At 42.5% G+C, this 17,762-nt stretch overlaps 1 protein-coding gene across 2 annotated transcripts in view; it reads left to right on the top strand.

The window, feature by feature from the left end:
* The window catches only part of KIAA1755 (KIAA1755 ortholog), a 483,080-nt gene that overhangs the window by 260,660 nt on the left and 204,658 nt on the right, over positions 1 to 17,762 (top strand). For both annotated transcript variants that reach the window (XM_085619206.1, XM_085619204.1), the window contains exon 6: positions 16,176 to 16,269. In XM_085619206.1, coding sequence (XP_085475332.1) covers positions 16,176 to 16,269 — 94 coding nt within the window. The remainder of the gene's footprint in view (positions 1 to 16,175; positions 16,270 to 17,762) is intronic.

The raw sequence follows: 17,762 nt of genomic DNA, 5'->3' as shown, positions 1-17,762 counted from the left end.
GTGGTGCCACAAGTCATTTTGATGTGCTGCGCTACGTTTATTTCAAAGCACACAGATCTGACATATTTACAACAATATGTTGCACCTCTGTGCATTTCCCTGCGCTGGCACACAAACTGCTGCCATGCGCCGGTGAAGGCTCTCTTGCACCATGGTGCAAGAAAGCCTGTGTCATGGGGGAAAAAACTATCAATTGAGGTGATTTCCTCTTCCAATGCGTGCTGTAGAATGCAGCACACATTGAAAGAGGAAAAAGCAAGTAGAAATGAAAAGATTTCTCCTCGTTGCGCCTCGCTACGCCACCTCTGGGGTGGCGTAGCATTCTGACGCATTTTCAGGTTTACGGTTGGTTGTAAATCTGGGAATGCATCAGTGGACATGGGTGTTGTATGGGAACACCCACAGCAACACCCATGTCACGCCCCTAGCACGCAAAGTGTTGCGTAAAAAGGGGCAATATTTTCAAGCACAGGTAAAGCCACAGAAGGTGGCTTTACGTGTGCTTGCTTGTAAATATGATGCAGCAGGGTGCGCCGCCGGTGTGTCACGAATGTGAATCACCGGCAGCACAAGGGGCTTGTAAATAAGCCCCACAGTGTACTGTGTTCTGAGTGCCCTTTTATAATAGCTAAAGCTCTCTGAATAATATGTTCTGAAAATCAAAATTTATACACAGTGAATCAAGTGTTGCAGACAAATCCTTTTCCCCACTCCATCAAATAGGGATGTTTACACTGTCTTGGAAATATTAGAAACTTTTTAAATAGCTGAAGGACACCAGTTAACTTTCAAAAAGTACCCGATGAGTCATTGCTATGAATGTAATAACTTTTTATCTGATCGAGCTGAAATAATGTTTGTTAAAATTGCAAATTAGGAAGCAGAGGATGGATGGTGTGATGCGTGTAACGAATTCATAGTTATTTTTGAAAATACTGATGCTTTACACCTCCCTCCCACTTTCTTATCATTTCACTGTTTCTGGGGTGAAAGTTTCCACATGTTTTTTGTTCATGGTTACGTCTGACATGGAACTCCTGGCAGGTCATGGTACACAAGTGCTATGCTGGATACGACAATCTGAGGAGCTAGGACTGATGTTTTTCCACAGTATGTGTTATGATCTGTTTGTTTCTGCTTCTTTGATTTGTTCTTGTTGCCACAACTATGTACTGGGCAGCTGTGGCTCACAGGGCGCAGCTTTGTATATTTTTTATATCGCCCTGTAGGGATGGGCTCATAATACTATCCCTCCTGTTTGTGAATGTTGTTGTTTTAGGGTAGTTAGAAGTGCCCACGTTGTGCGATGCCAACAGGGGCACAGCAAGCTCACACGATTCGATTCCCACCCTTCATTTCAGACACAGTAGGACTTTCTTTGGTGCTGGCACGGATGATTCTTTATGTTCCACGTTACATTAACACTTTCACTAACCGAATAACAAAGTGACGCTGACTGAAGAGGCAGGAGCCGCTCGAGGCCTAGAGGACAAGGTGGTTTCCAAGCCAGGTCTTACAGCTCACACTCATTACCCTAAAAGGACAAGAAGTGCTTCCTGGGGCAATGTAGACCAAGGATAAAAGACACATGCAAGATCCTCACTTCAGGAACTGGGAGATACCGAGATGAAAGTGTTGTAATTTTCAAGCTGTCTGAAAAAAGCAAAGTATTTTCCAATAAATATACGAATGATACAGTAACAATGAGGAACAGTGGAAATACCTGTTCAATACGATGCACCCGTCCTAAGTTTACAAAAAGAAAAATATTGCCATTCTTCTCTGCCCACTGAACATTTAAATGTATAGATTTTATTAGGTGCATGTCGATATATGTCTTTATAATTATGTATGATTATGTTACACAGCATTGCCTCTTGGCCTGTTATATTTCATATCGGTACCCTAATGTAGGTCCATGGAACATTGTACACTTTCCCTATATCATCACCTCGTCATTTCATATGAATGAACCTTATAAGGACATAACTCCAAATAAGGACAGAATGCCTTATTGGGACATAACGCCTTATAAGGACTGTAGCCTTTTATGGACTAAACCTTTCACCTAGTTCCATGCCGAAGGGTGGGATTTCCCAATCATATTGCTAAGACGTCATCCTTAGTGCATATGAATAATTTATGAGTGCACTCTTCAGGGGGTATACTTCACCTCTCCCATCGACGCACAAAGTTTAATCCCCAATGTCATCCTCATACTGAACAATGGCTAACACACGCACATAGACTGTATAAATACAGCACCTCTTGCTATCAGTAGGCAGAAGGGAACCAAGACTTCAAGGCTGACACACTGACCAGAGACACTGCGGCTCCGGCATGCCATCGCTCCAGCTGACAGTGTGGTGGTGTATAGTGTCAAATGCAACAAATAAATCCAGAATTTTTGAGGCAGTTACACATTTTTTGTTCACTGTGAGTTTTCCATCACCCCAGATGGATGTCATGTCATTTTTAAAACGCATAGCTACCTAAAAAAAGGTTTCCCAGCACTGGCATCCTCTCACATCCTACCAAAGTTACTGAAGCCTCAGATAACTATTAATGAAAAGTTGGGAACAGCCATGTTTAAAGATGCTTACGAACAACAGTCATAGATTTACAAGTTCTTAATGATTTTGGAAAGTGTTCCACAGTTTGGGTCCCCTATATGTAAATGCCTGATCACCTTGGAGGGTTCTCTTGACTCTAGGGACTGCAGCTAAATCCAAGTGACTAGAGTGGAGCTGTCGTTTAGGTGTATACTGGGACACCACGGATCTCAACTATAACGGCCCTGCTTTGAAAAGACAATTATTCATATAGAATAAAGCTTTAAATTGAATCTGATGTTCAATTGGCTGCCAGTGAAGAGTGTGTAAAATACTGGCTGCAGTCGTAAGTCGGGGAGGATGGAGTAGAAGTTGTGCAGCCGCATGGACGGTTTGAAGCCATTAAATCAACGAGATGGCAGCACTTAGTCATAGAACATTTCTGTAATCCAGTCTAGATATTACAAGACCCTGGACTACTGTTCTTTGAGCAGGAGACGGGAGGCACACCAAGATTTTCCTTAGCCACTTAAGGATACAGAAGCAGGTAGCTGCTTCGTTATTAATCTAGCGTCTCATGGACAGCTTGTCATCGAGCCATACTCCCAGATTTTTTACCACCTGAACTGGTGAAGGAGTTCTACCCATAGCAGATGGCCACTGATGGGGGCTCAAGAGGTAGGGTTGATTGCCCACCAGCAGAACCTTCGTCTTGTCCCCATTCAACTTTAGTGAATTTCCATTCATCCAAAATGAAACTTGGGCAAGACAGCTGTTAAGAGATTCAGCCTTGTGGTTATCCTGAGATGATAAGGATACCACAATTTGTGTATCATCTGCATACGAGAATAAAGTCAGTCTGTGAGATTCAACCGATCTCTGCTAAAAATCTGACATACAGGTTAAAGAGTATGGGGCTCAAGGTCAAGCCCTGTGGTACTTTGACAACTAGGTGGTGAGGGTTTGACTTGCAATGACCTGAATGCACCTGAAAGGTGCGGTCTTGTAAGAAGGAGATCAGCCATTAAAGGGTTGAGCCCCGCACACCCATTTCTCCAAATCTGGTTGATACGATGGACTGGCTCACGGTGTCAAAAGTGGCACTAAGATGCAAAACGATCTGTGCCGCAGCACTCCCTTTATCTAGTTGGCAGCGTAGGTATTCTGTAACACCAAGGAGGGTAGATGCCGTACTGTGGCCAGACCTAAAGCCTGATTGTGAAGAATGTAATAGACTGTTTGCTTCAACATAGGATGAGAGCTGAAGATTGACATGTTTCTCAAACACATTAGCCAATGTGGGTAGGAGTGATATAGGCCTATAATTGGACCATACCAAAGGGTCCAGATAACCTTTTTAGTTGTTGTGTGACTAGAGCATGCTTCCAAGCATGCAGAAAAATAAGTTTTGACAAGGAGAAATTTAACAGCTGGGTGAATTGCTCCAGAGCTGGTAGCGCAAGCTTGCCAAGTACTGAAGGGGGGCAAGGGTCAAGAGGTGAGCCTTTTCTAATAGTGGCTGATAGAGAGCTAAATAAAGTCACATCTAGGGACTGGAAAAGGTTTGGTGCACAAATGAAACTAGAGGCAGCCTCAGGAGGGCTCTCCAAGGAGCCCCCCTCAAATGTTATGTTATGTTATGTTATATGAATTTGTAGCGTGCGCAGCTACTCCAAAGAGTGTCTCGGCACGAAACCTGAAATAGATCATGATTCTAAATATTAGAACAGGAAGGTTTTCAACTTTTTCTTGAAGATTCGAGTGTCTTGAATACTACGTATAGCCAAAGGCAAGGCGTTCCAACCAAGAGCCGCCTTCCGAAAAAGGAACCTTTGGCAGATGAAACGGGGGGCCTGAACCAGCAATTTGGATGCAGAGCGCAGTTGTCTTGACGGTAGGTAAAAGGAGAATCTCTTCTGCAAATAGCTGGGTCCCCGACCATACAGGGCGGAATGGGCAATAGACACAACCTTAAATTTAATCTGCGCCTCCATAGGAAGCCAATGTAGGGAGCGTAAGTGAAGGCGCACACTACTTCTTCTGGGGAGATCCAGGAGGAGGCGGGCCGCTAAATTCTGCACCACCTGGAGCTTCCTCACCAAATAGCCGGGGGACCCGACGTAAAGTGCATTAGCATAGTCTAGGCGAGAAAGAATCAACACACAGACTACAGTTTCCCTCGCATCCTTAGGGAGAAGAGGCTGAATCTTCCTCAAGGATCTCAAAATGCCAAAACAGGACCCCGCCAATTTCTTAATCTGGGTAGCAAAGGATAAGTTCTCCTCAAACCAAACGGCCAGATTTTTTACAGCATTGTCTGACATACTAGGCAGGGGAAACTCCGCCGGCCATAATGACTCTCTAAAGTTAGGAGGAAATTTGCCATAAAGAAGTAGAAGATCCCTGCGGAACACCTGTGGGAACTGGCTGAGAAGCTGAGACACAAGGTGGAAGCCAGACCTGCTGCGACCTGTTGGACAAGAAGGAAGTGAGCCAACCCAGAGCGGAACCGGCAGTGCCAATTTCTGAGAGGCGAGCAAGGAGAAGGGGATGAGGCACCGTGTTGAATGCCGCCAAGAGGTCCAGCATAATCAAGGCTGCCCTCCCTCCGGCATCCAGACACTCGCGGATGATTTCCGAAACCTCTATCAACGCATTCTCTGTACTATAGGCCGCTCGAAAGCACGACTGCGCAGGGTTCAGCAGGCCAGCATCTTCAATAAAGGCCGTGAGTTGACTCGTAACTACCTTCTCACAGACATTTGCCAAGCTTGGCAGAAGAGAGATTGGCCGGTAATTTACTGGGGACTAAGAGTTAAGTGAAGGCTTTTTTAAAAGAGGAAGAATCATAGACTGCTTCCACGTAACAGGCACCCGCCCCTCTAACAGGGACAAGTTAACAATGTTGTTGACCTCATGATTAATAATATCAGCAGCTGGGGCTAACAGCCTGGCTGCACAAGGATCAGCAGGAGAACCCGATTTCAGACCCTTGAGGATTCTAAGGGTACAAGACAGCTCTGCTGGAAAAAAAGCAAGTAATTTATGAGTAAGGCCAGCTAAGGATCCAGAAGGAAAAGATGGAGCCATAGGTCCCGGGAGACCGGTGGAAAAGGCCGCCTGGATAGCCTGAATCTTGTCAAGGAAGAACTTGGCCAGAACATTGCACCAAGCTTCCGAGATTGGTGCCGAACAGACCTGGGCACGAGGAGCCACAAAGCTTTGTACAATGGAAAAAAATTCTTTCGAATTATTATTCGCTTGAAAAATGCACAAGGAAAAATACCGATTTTTTTCTTCAGTAATCGCCCTATAATATTCCATTTGTTTAGTTCTAAGCACCTGTTTCGCCAGTGAGCAGTAGTTATTAGCACGCCATAGTCTCTCCAATACCTTACAATCATGTTTCAATAGGCAGAGCTCCGGTGAGAACCAGGGTTTGGAGGGGGAATCTCTAGCGAGCCTAGAAGTACGAGATGAAGAATGCGCAATCACTGAATTAGAGATCCATTTGGTGAACCCCAACAAACACTCTTCCAGGTCCTGCTGACAAATAGGCCGCAAAGAAACTAAGGCACTATTAAAATGCTGAGGATCAATTTTACAAAACATTGGGGGCAAATTGGACTCCAGCGGCACCTTCTGCTGCAAAACCTCCCATGAAAAACAGACAAGAAAGTGGTCTGACCAAGAAACCGGCCGAGGCTGGTCGGCCTGTATGGGGTAATTAGAACAAATAGGATCTAATAGATGGCCTCCCTGATGCGTGGGAAGGTGAACCCATTGTGAGAGTTGAGCCAGATTGAGTGATTCCAGAAAATCTCTGGAATCGCTGGTCAAGATGGAGGTTAACATCTCCAAATGATGCCTGAATGTCTGATACTTTTCTAAGAAATAAATAAAAGATTTCATTACATTCGACTTGTGTGAGGGGAGTAGCAGGAGCAGTACTAGCAAAATCTGCTAGATTCTTAACTAAAATAAATAGAATTTTAGGTCAGATTTTAGTTGCTGTGATCCTATCTGAATAATATTTAGATTTGGCAATCCTACATTATTTTTTATATTGTTTTAAAAGCCATTTTGCATCTCAATTTATCATCATGAGTGTAACTTATATGCCAACCCCTTTCTAATTTTTGACACAACTTTTTGGTTTGGTGAAGTGACTCATTGAACCACAGGTCAGGAGGAGAGTTTGATAGAGTTTTTTGCTAGGAGTGGGCCCTAGAGTCTGCTCCAAGAATCTAGGGTGTGAGCATCCCCTTCTACTGACTCACCTAAAGTGGGACAGTTAGCTTCAAGTAAGGAGTTAAGGTCTAAAACATTGAGCTTTGACCAACTCATACCCTGGGATGTCTCCGGGGCTTCTCTCAACTGTGGTCCGGATTGGCTCAACAACGATAAAAGGAACAGCCTAGTGATACATCCATGTTAAAAGAATAGACTGATCGGTTTGCAAACCACTAAAATTAGTAAATATCTGATCCTGCATATGGCTGGCTGTGTGAGTAGAGGAGTTCAAAATAAGATGAACATTAAGGCCAGCAAGGACCTCTATAACAGATGTGGCTATGATACAGTCTGCTTTATGAAAGTGTATGTTGAGGTTTCCAAGTATAACGAAGTTTGAGAATTTAAGAATGGGTGACTTGAGAACATCAGAGATGCTAGAGCTCCAGTTAGCTGCATTTCCTGGTGGACGATAGTTAAGGGCTCCAGACAATGTAAAGTTAATACTTAGAAACAATGAAAGAACAAATAGATTCACAGTCTGGAAAAGCAAGTTTATCTAGTTTACACATAAAACACTACTTAAAAATAATAGCAATGCCTCATGATGCTTACATTTGTTCCCTAAGTATTGTCCACTTGATATGGGCCTGTAGATTGCTGGGTTAGATGGGCTTAGTTTTATTTTTTTGTGGCGAAGCCTAATGTAGGAGATTTTGAGCTCGGGTGGGAATGAACCTAGTTCATGACATGTTGACTAAGCATCTGTCTCCCCCCCTGCACAGCCTGAGTGAAGGATATCTTTAAAGATTTTTAGCGGTGCAGGGTTTGAAAGTGATCCTTGTGGTCTGGCTGCAATGAACAGATCCTAAATTGTATGCAACTTTAAATACTCATGTTATTTTAAGAAAAACACAGGGGTGTTAAGGGATAAAACATGATCATTTACTCTAATTACATCATCTCAAGTGACATGGCACATCTAGTGAGTACGACAAAATCACAAAAGAGATTTATCTATTTACAAAGTTGTATAAAACCCTGGACCAGGTCTTATGAGCTTCAGATCTCTTTACACATTTGATAGAACTTTCTACTGAGGAGAAAAACAATCATCAGGACAATGTCCATTAAACATGAGAAATGAGGAAACCACCATAAACAACATTGAATATTGAGAAACGTACAGTTAAGCTTTCATCCAGCAAGAGGGATTGTCAGAGGCAAAAACAAGAAAAGTCAACAGTAGGATGATCAATATATGTATATATAGTATTTCAATAGTGTAAACGTAGCCAAAAGGCAGTGGTGCATTGTACAGTGTCAAAGACAAGCATAAAGTCAACAAGTAGTAGGAGATGAAGCAGGGTGATGGAAAGTTAAAGCATTATGATGTAGGGCCTTATTATGAGTTTGATGGCCCAAACACCGCTTCTACAGCGTCCACATCTGCCAGTAGACCACAGTGCCGGCGGTCTTCAGACTGCCGTATTACGAGCTTTCCACCGTGCCGGCAGTGTGGCTGTGGAGATCTTGTGGCAGTGGTGATTATTTTTCCATATGTATTCATGCCGGGTTAATCATTTTGACCGGATATGTGTCAAATGCACACATATGTATGATACATGTGGAAAAATACCATCTACCCATTGTCGGTGTCTCGCCCATATATGGGCAGTCCAGGCAATGGGTGTATGGCACAAAAAGGACTCATCTTTATATCGCCGCAAACAAGGTGGTAATCCTCGGGGTGAAGATGCTCCTGTGAAGGGGGGACTTGAAGAAAAGGATCCACGTCGAACTCTGATGGAAAGAACAGAAAAAGGGTGAGCACATACCCCAAAACCTTAGTTTCTGCCAACTTGAAACTGGCGGTCCCACCACCACGGTCGGCTCATCAGAAAGCCAACTCGTAATACGGACAGCAGTTGAACTCCGCTGTACTACCCTATGGCAGCTGCTTTTTCCCCAACCATGACACCCGGCTGTCTGCAGTGTGCTGGTGGTGTCGGCAGTTCAGCTGGCGTCTTTGCTCTAACAATCCACCCAACTCGTAATAAAGCCCTTAGTGTTCTTTAAATAGGTGACTCTTCAACTCTTTCTTGAATTGGTGCAGCACTCAGCAGTCCTGATGGATACAAGAATGCTGTTCAAGGTCCTGGGTGCATAGATGTAAAAGGCCGGCTGTCTTGTATTTTATTTATACTGTCTAGTCTACAGCCTGATGGTGTTCTGTCTGGGGGTGTGCTGAGAACCAACCGAGGTGGTGAGCTTGTCTGCAAGATAAGCAGGGGTACTGATCATGAGGGCTTTGTAAATGATGTGTCTGGTTTTGAAAATGGTGCAAGCCAACAAGGGGTGTCAATTGAGTTCCATTAAGATGTTTCAATTCAGCATTGTCTGGTGCAGTAGATGTTGTAAAGGTAGGTTGGACTCACTATTCCTTTCACAGCGTACCACCTTCTTGATGTGAAAGGTGATCCTGCCCACGCCGGGAATCCCGAGGACTCGAATCTTGAGCCGGAACAGGAACCTTCCTTACACCCTGATATTGGGGTGACAATCCTGGTGCTGTTACTGTGACCCTTACCAATATACATGAATATATAATTTAATAGTTGGAACCCTGGCGAAGTTCCTACTTTGAAAAGGAACAAAACACGTTGGCTGATTTCAAAGCTTATGATCTATAATTTTCAATAAAAGAAGATGATGAACTGACACTGGCAGTATTGAATCTCTTTCTGGTGCACCTTCCTTTTGGCATATATTTTAATCTCTGGTCTCCAGTGGCACTAAACAGCGGCAGGTGCTGGAAGAGGATGCACAGGACTATTTACTAAAATAAATGTGATGGGGATTGAGGTGCAGAGCCTATGGTCAACTGCTGATAGCTTTGTGTTTTGTTGATTTGAAAGGTAATGAGCTTTTTCTTGATTAGCTTTAGAGTACGAGCTTTCGTCATAGCGAGTGGTATGGAATTCCTGAGTTCCAGGACCACTCTGAAGAAAAGTTAAGTGTCCTGTGTTTCACGCTTTTTTGGGTTTTCCTGACATCGTCCTCTCATGTCTGACAGTACCCGTACTTCTAGAGATTTTCATCTTCCATATCGTGTACTTTTACATTAAAGCATTTATATGAAGCAAACCTACATTGAATGTAAAATTAATTTAAAAAATTTAAGGTGGGAATAATAAAACACCGTCTTTTTGATAACAAGCCAGAGCACAGTGACATCTAAATGATGATGCATTCCTCAGTTATTCCTCCTCAACATACCCACACGTCAGACCCACACGTCAGATCAGTGCATGTGTAAACGAAGGGAGTGTGCACAGCTATCCCACAGTCATACTGCCCCTGAACCCACAGACTGTGGATAGGCAGTGACAGAGAGCATAGGTTTTGCCATTCAGGTTACTTAATGTTGACCCAGGTTTAGCTGGAAACCAATTTAGAACTTTGGAGGCTGTATAGGTGTGTTACTGCGGCTCTTATTGACTGTCAATGATGCAACTGAGTTCTGAATTCTGCAAACAATTTTACTCTAGGCAATGCCAATTCTGTCTACACAGCTCCATGAAGTGACTATGCTATCCCAATGGAAAGACCCTTTAAACACTTTTAATAAAATAAAATAAAACAAAAGCTTATTTCCTGTCCTACATTTCTTCTTTCCCCTAGTCTGCTTTCTATTACATACTTTACTTCTCCGCCCTTAGAAGCACTAGGTATAGATCCCCAACTTGGCCTGAATAAGTAGTCACTAGAGGGCAGATTTACTAACATTTCAGGCAGCGCAGGAAGGCAACTTGATGCGCTGCACATGTGTAAGGGAGACATCTGAAATGCACCATATTTACAAAGATATGTCTGCTGTCTCCTGGCGCAGGCAACCTGTGTTCTGCCTAGAGCCTGTTCAGGCACCCTCGCACTGTGGTGCAAGAATGCCTGTGTTATGAGAAGGATTGTTTTAGTTCAGGAAGGGAAGCCTTCCTGCACAATCCTTCAAGATAGTTTCCTTTTACTGTGTGTGATGCATTCCGCATCAGAAATAAAAATATTTTTCCTCATTACGCATGAGTTTGGGAAGTGTAACATTTTGAAGCATTACCAGGTTTGCAACTTTTGTAAATCTGGGAACTCCCACACACTGCCTATAGAACGCCTCCCTGCCACGAGGTAATCCAAGGCAGTGAAATGGGCAGCCATTCGTTACCACACAGAGCCACACAAGGTAGCTTTTCGTGGCTTAGTAAATCCCACTTATGTGCTTGCTTTGTGTCACCTTACATGATGCAAGGACAACGCAAGTCTTTTGTTAATCGGACTCTGGATTTGAATGAAGAACACCGCTGCAAAGTAAAAAGACAAAGGGGATGGACGTACCAAGCCCTTTTGCATTCGCAAACAGTATGATATGCAGAACCGAACAATTTTGCAATCGCAAAGAGGTATATTGGTAAAGAAGGCTGACACCTATGATATGGATGTCGCCCAAATATGTTTGCACTATGGGCTTTAATCCCCTAACATATGTCAAAAACGAAACAAGGGCATGCAGCATATTAGTTGAGCTCTGCAGAAGAGTAATTTGGAACAACCTATAGTTACTGAGCAGTACTCATGCTAATCACCGGGACCTGTGACTGGTGTCTGAAGACATCAGGTACAATTGCTCTCCAACTGGAAAATTAAGTTACTCCTGTGAACACTGTAATCTCCATGATAAGCCAGGTAGAACAGCTATGGACAGCGCCCTATGGTGAAATAAATGTCAAACTCAGTGTGGTGAGTGTGCATGGATGTGGTGGTTTAATCAAGGAACATGGAATGTGGTGTTGGACTGTTGAAGTGCTGGATATTGAGATGTGCCTGGTGGAATGAGTCTGACCTGGCCTCTGTAAAGTAAGTTGAGTGAAGTTCCCTACCCCTGTACTGTCAGGCCTTGCTGCTTCCTACCTGGCAAGTGATGCCAGTAGAGTGGGGTTTATCTCCTATAGTTTGGAAGTCAGGCATTGTGCAAGAGGTCAGACTGGTACATATGGCAGCCATTTCGAACCTGCATCCGTATGCTCAACTATGATACTCTTACACTGATTCTAATGCAACAGACACAGAAAAACGAAATAACAGTGATGATCCTGATGCAGTAGCAATTCATGTAATTACTTCAGTTTGCTGCTGACTGAACTATTAAAGGTACTGCTCATATTGTATGCATGAAGGTAAAGAATAAAGCTGCTCCTTAAGTATCTGTATCTACATACATAGATACTCGTGACTTCTTTATGTTTTTTAGTGTGTTTTTGCTAATAATTAAATTAATTCAGAAACCTACCACCTTTGGAGATACATAGAAATGTATCAAGTAGCTGTTACATAGACACAGAAAAGACATAACAAGTCATACAATGTGCTTCAATGGCACGGAATTATTTAAAGGGGTCAGAGGGAAGGTGAAATTACTGATAAGTGCTGCCTGTCCCATGTGGCTTTGAAAATATTATGTGTGACACATTTTTTCAAGATTTTAGTGCAGTCTAAATCCTGGAAGGTTCAAGAAAGATTGTTGTCAAATAATGCAACGACTCTTAAAGCAGCAGTTCTGCCTGGAGCTTGCAGAGTAATATGTTCAGGAAATAAGAAAATAAAGTTGTGGATCAGTGAATGCTATTTCAAGGAATAAGAAGGATGGGAAGAATAAAGTAAGGAAGAGTGGAACAAGAGTAGCTGGGTCGCAGGTAGCAGGGTCTCAGGAAACAAAGAGGCAAAGGGGCTATTACTGCTGTGGCAGTTTTAATCATTTGGCAATTAAAAAAATGTGTAGCTATAAAAAAGAGTTGTAACTATTGTAATGTAATGGTCATTTAGAGAGAGTATGCAAAAAATGTCAATCGACTTGTAAGCTGTGTGATTGATGATGAAGGTGATGTGCAGAATGCTGCTGATGTTTTGTGTGAACGTGGAGTTAAAAAGGGGTTAGAAAAAAGGGAGTGAAGGGATTAGTCCACTGGGATTTACCCATAGATTAAGTGAATGTGTACACCATAGTGGACTCACATGCATGGTATACGTTTGTTGGTAAGGAACTGTCTGACGAGGGAGGAATTGATCCATATTGGCTATCATCCTGGCAGATGTTCTTTGGAAGTTTTTTTAAACCAATTTGAAGTTAAAAAGCAAGAGAATGAGATGAATAAGTGTAGCCACATCAGAAGTTGGGGATAAGGTTAATCCTTAGGGCAGACACCCCAGTATATATGTTTTTTAGCAAGTTCATGGAGGGAAGTCATAAGAGCGAATGGAGTTTGAACTTTAAAAAAAATTCAATAGTGTTTAAGAGTGTCTAAGAAAAAATATGAAGATGCAAGCACTAATTAGTAATCAAAGAAGATGCTATTCGTATCGGGCAACAGCTGAGGAATGTGCCACTGTATTACAGTAGTAAATGGAGGGGGCTTTTACAGGATTTATGCAAAAAGGAAATAAATGAATTAATTGAGAGTTCTGATCGGTTGTCACATGTTGTAATTTTGCTAAAAAGTAAGAGAGATTTCATGCTATGCGTAGAACTTAGATGTTTGGCTGAATCTATATTAATTGCCCCTTCTTTTCTTACTAATCGGCCTGAGATTCTGGCTTTTGTGGTGTAGGTGAAATATTTTTCACCTTTGATCTTACTATTACATACCATCAGAAAGAACCAGAGGACAGTTCAAAACATTGTACTGCATTTTTAGCTCTAAAAGGCACATTTAAGTGCAAAAGAATGCTGGTTCCTATTCAGTTTTCCAACGAATAATGAGCAGGGTTTTGGATGGCCCAAGTGGAGCAATACCCTTTGAAGATGACGCCTAAAAAAGAACAGGGAGGAGCAATATGAGAACTTGAAAAGAGCAGAAAAGTCTTGACAGTATTACAAAAGTTGGTTAGGCTATCAAATTCCACAAATTTAAATTTGGTCAGCATGTGGAGAATACTCAGTTCGCAAAATCTGTAACGAAGGGATACAGCAAAGCATGACCATGGGATTGCAATTATCAAAGCATCAGGACCAAATACAATGAACAGTTGTCTTTCATGCGACTCACTCAGTTTTGTGCCAGGTTCATAGAAAACTATGCAAGTAAAATGGGGTCATTGTGGACATTACTAAAGAAGAATGTAAAAAAAAAAATCGAGACAGGAACAAAATTTATGTTTTAAATTGATCAAAAATGAAATTGTGCAGGTGTCCTGTTTGAAACTGTTTATAATAGTGGAAGAACGCTTGATATTAGTGGAGGCAAGCAAATATGCACAAGGTGCAGTTTCTTTAGAGGGAAAAGACAAATGAGTGGTGCCTTATGTATTAAGAACTTTAACTTCCCCTGGAAGAAATTATTTTGAGGTTGAGCATGAGCTGTTGTCATGCACTTGAACAATAGAACACTACAGAGTGTATGTGAGGTACAGTAGGATACAAGGTATGTTATTAGATATGACAACAAAGCCCTGGCAAATAGGTTAGCTTCATGGGGATTTGGGATGGTGGGGTATGTTTAACTGCCAGGCTTGAAAGATTGACCTCAAAGATGCAGTCTCACCAGTATAACACTGATCCTACTCGGGGTAGGATGAACAGACAAAGAGATGGGTTGTCCAAGTAACCCACTAAATACTGAGTTTGAGGAAGATGACAAATAAAAGGAAGAATTGGAGGTTGCCTTGACACAAGTGAATATATTAGAAGTAGTGGGTGGTTCAAAAAAATATATCTTAACAAAAAGTAGGTGGATTCAAGAAATGAAGAAGGATGTTGAATTGAAAAAGTTGGAAAGTAGTTGTGAGATATACCAGGAAGGAGAGTTTGCAAAATTTGGTAAGCTCAAGGAGGAATTTATGATGGATAATGGAATTGTGATGACAGGAAACAAAATTGGACCTCCTGATGGGCTCTGCAAGGATATTACCATGCTATGCTATGAAGGCCATGTGGGTATCTCAAGCACAGCAAGAAAACTAGAGAGGACATTTGGTTGTCTGTCATCAATGCAATGATAGATAGTTAAGGGCTTATAAGGTCGGCGGCAAGAGTGATAATGTCTGCCAGGGTGTATACTAACTTTTCCTGTGGGCTCAGTGGAGTAACAACAGGGTCCTTGGAGGAAACAGACCATTCATTTGATGTCTCCATTCTCAAATCTTCCTAGGAAAGAGCTGTGTGTCATTGTTTATATAGATTAATAAACTAAGTAAACAGAGTTGCAGATGGTTGGAGGTATGACTTCTGAGGTTGTTATTAGTTTATCAGAGGATGTTGTTTTCGGAAAGGTATGTCGGAAGAAGTGATTTCAGATAATATGGTGAAAATCACTTTGAGTAAGGCTTATTGGCAACCCTTCGTAGTTTGGTAAAGTACACTACTCACATTCCTGAGATGAGCCCTCTGCATACAACCTTAGACTCATGCTAAGAACCACAATGTGAATATTATCCAACAGTCTGCAATGCCTCTACATTTTCTACTGAGTGTAGGAAATAAACACCCACAGCTTATAAACATCCTCTTGACATAGAATTTGTCTATAGAACTATCGAGAAGCTATATAAAATAGGCATGGGCCCCTATATGCACTGGTGGATAATTAAGGCTTTGGTTTTCTCACAGGTTTTTTGTAGCAGGCTTTGGCGTTAAGCCACAGCCTAATATGAAACTTGGTTTTAAAACCCACATCAGGCGCACTCGACCTTTGTTTTGTTTAACATGGATTACTAATTGCACCCCAAACTTTACTGGTTTGTAAATGGTGTGTTATAGAACTTACATCATGTTAACAACACTTGCCTCCAGGGCTCACCCTTGTTCAGTTCTGTGCTCCCACAGAAACAGACATTAACTCTGTGCTGGATATGACTTAATGCCTTTCCTTTTTAAAAATGATGTAAGAGTTTATAGAGTAATGTGAATAGCAGTATCATGGATGAGGTCATATGAGATGTCTCCAGTGATGTTATTAATTATGTCATTTTGGGCTGTCTTCAGTGTCGAAATCGGTGATGTCATTCACCATCTCATGAGTGATGTTGTATGTGTGGTAATAGGCACTGCAAGACATGGGCACAAGTTAAAGTTAGTTCCCTAAACTATTGCTTACAAATGTCAGTGTTTGTTTGCTTTTTAAACATTTGTTCTTACCTTATTTCAACACCTAACTATGAGAGTAACCCACCTGTGAATCTAATATGGTACTACACATGATCTCTCCAAAAGCAAATCGAGTAAGCCAAGATCTTTGTTTGGTTGGACAGCTGAAGTGGTTTAGGGCAGGGGGGTGGATGTTTTCTTGTGGAAATGAAAGTTATTTCCTCAAGTAAAACTTTGAATGACCATCTGTTATTTCACAGGAAGGATGTGAAGAGCCTTGGACTTCTCATTATTATGGATGCAAGGAAGAAGCTGCCGTCACCCACCCTGTATGCAACGCTTCGGACTGTGCAGGTGAGAGTCAGACTGATGAGGGAGCCATACATGTCCCAGCACAGGAACCTGTATGATAATAAGATTGATGGATTTATGGCAGGCAGGAGGCAGGACTGCTGTAAAGTGATCCCATGCTTGAAATGTAAGGGCGGAGGATTACTCACAGTACCATGGTATATGCCTCTGGTAAAACAGTAGCATTGATTGGAAGAAACAAGCCTTATACTTGCAGTGAAGAGAAGCAGACTAGTAGGAGTATAGCGGCAGATAGAAGTGACTGTGAATTAATGAGGTTGATGTGCTGGGAATAGAAGACAATAGTTGGGTATGGTGTGTAAGTTGAACACACCCAAGTGTGGGATTGGGGATGACATTTCTGTGCTGATAGGAAGACCAATGATCTTTTTATTTCACAAGTGGAGTGATTTATATAGGCATAGCAGACTATGGTGGTATATGTCTGCTAGGGGTAAGGGTCTGTGCGAGAGGGTAGACAATGTTTATGTATGAAAGGGATGAGAACACTGCCAAAAGGTGATGATGATGCTGTGTGTGTGTCAAAACATTGTGGATGTGAAGTAAGGCAAAGTAGTACCATACCATATTGATCCAGAGACTACAAGAGGCGGGCTTTGAGGGGAAGGTGCTGACCTGGCTGACATCATATCTCAGCGGTCTCACTCAGAGATTCACCCTACAACCATTTGTATCAAAACCCAAACATCTTTGGTGTGGTGTCCCTCAAGGTTCAGCATTGAGCCCTTTACTCTTTAATCTCTACCTAGCTCCGCTTTTTTCTTTGATCGCCAACTGGAGAGTGAAAGCGATTTCTTACGCTGACGACACCCAGGTGATTTTCCCTTTTCAAGAGCGGACGGTAGCTGCTTTCAAGAACTTTAAAGGGTGTCTGCGAGACATAGCACTCTGGATGAATACAAATAAATTAAAACTTAATGCGTGGAAGACAGAAGTTCTGTTTTTCGGAAAAGGCCCAGTGCCTGCTCCAGATCTGTGGTGGCCATCAGAAATGGGTCCACCCCCGTCTCCTGCCACAAATATCGGAAATTTGGGTGTGAGATGGGAGGCCGACCTCTCCTTCTTGGCCCAAATCCATCAGGTCACCACCACATGTTTCAGTAAACTTAGAAATCTCCGGAAATTTCTACATTTCCTACCGGAAGATTGCCGCAAATCCGTAGTCCATGCCACAGTCACATCCAGGCTCGACTACGCAAATGGCTTATATCTTGGCCTCCCTAAATACTCTATCTGCCGCCTTCAGATGGTACAGAATGCGGCTGCGAGGCTGGTTAGACGCATACCTTTTTGACACCATGTCTCTCTGCATCTACAAGAGCTCCACTGGCTCCCAGTAGCCAAAAGAATCAAATTCAAGGCCTTGACTTTGGCCTACCGGGCTCTCAATGGAAAATGTCCCGGCTATCTCAAGCAAAGACTATGTTGCTATAAGTAAAATCGAGCTCTGAGGTAGAACTCTCAAAACTTGCTGT

Source organism: Triturus cristatus, chromosome 7 (genome assembly GCF_964204655.1).
Source record: "Triturus cristatus chromosome 7, aTriCri1.1, whole genome shotgun sequence".
In the NCBI taxonomy this organism is placed as follows: Eukaryota; Metazoa; Chordata; class Amphibia; order Caudata; family Salamandridae; genus Triturus; species Triturus cristatus.
Note: the sequence above shows the minus strand (reverse complement) of the source record. Positions and strands in the feature narration are given on the sequence as shown.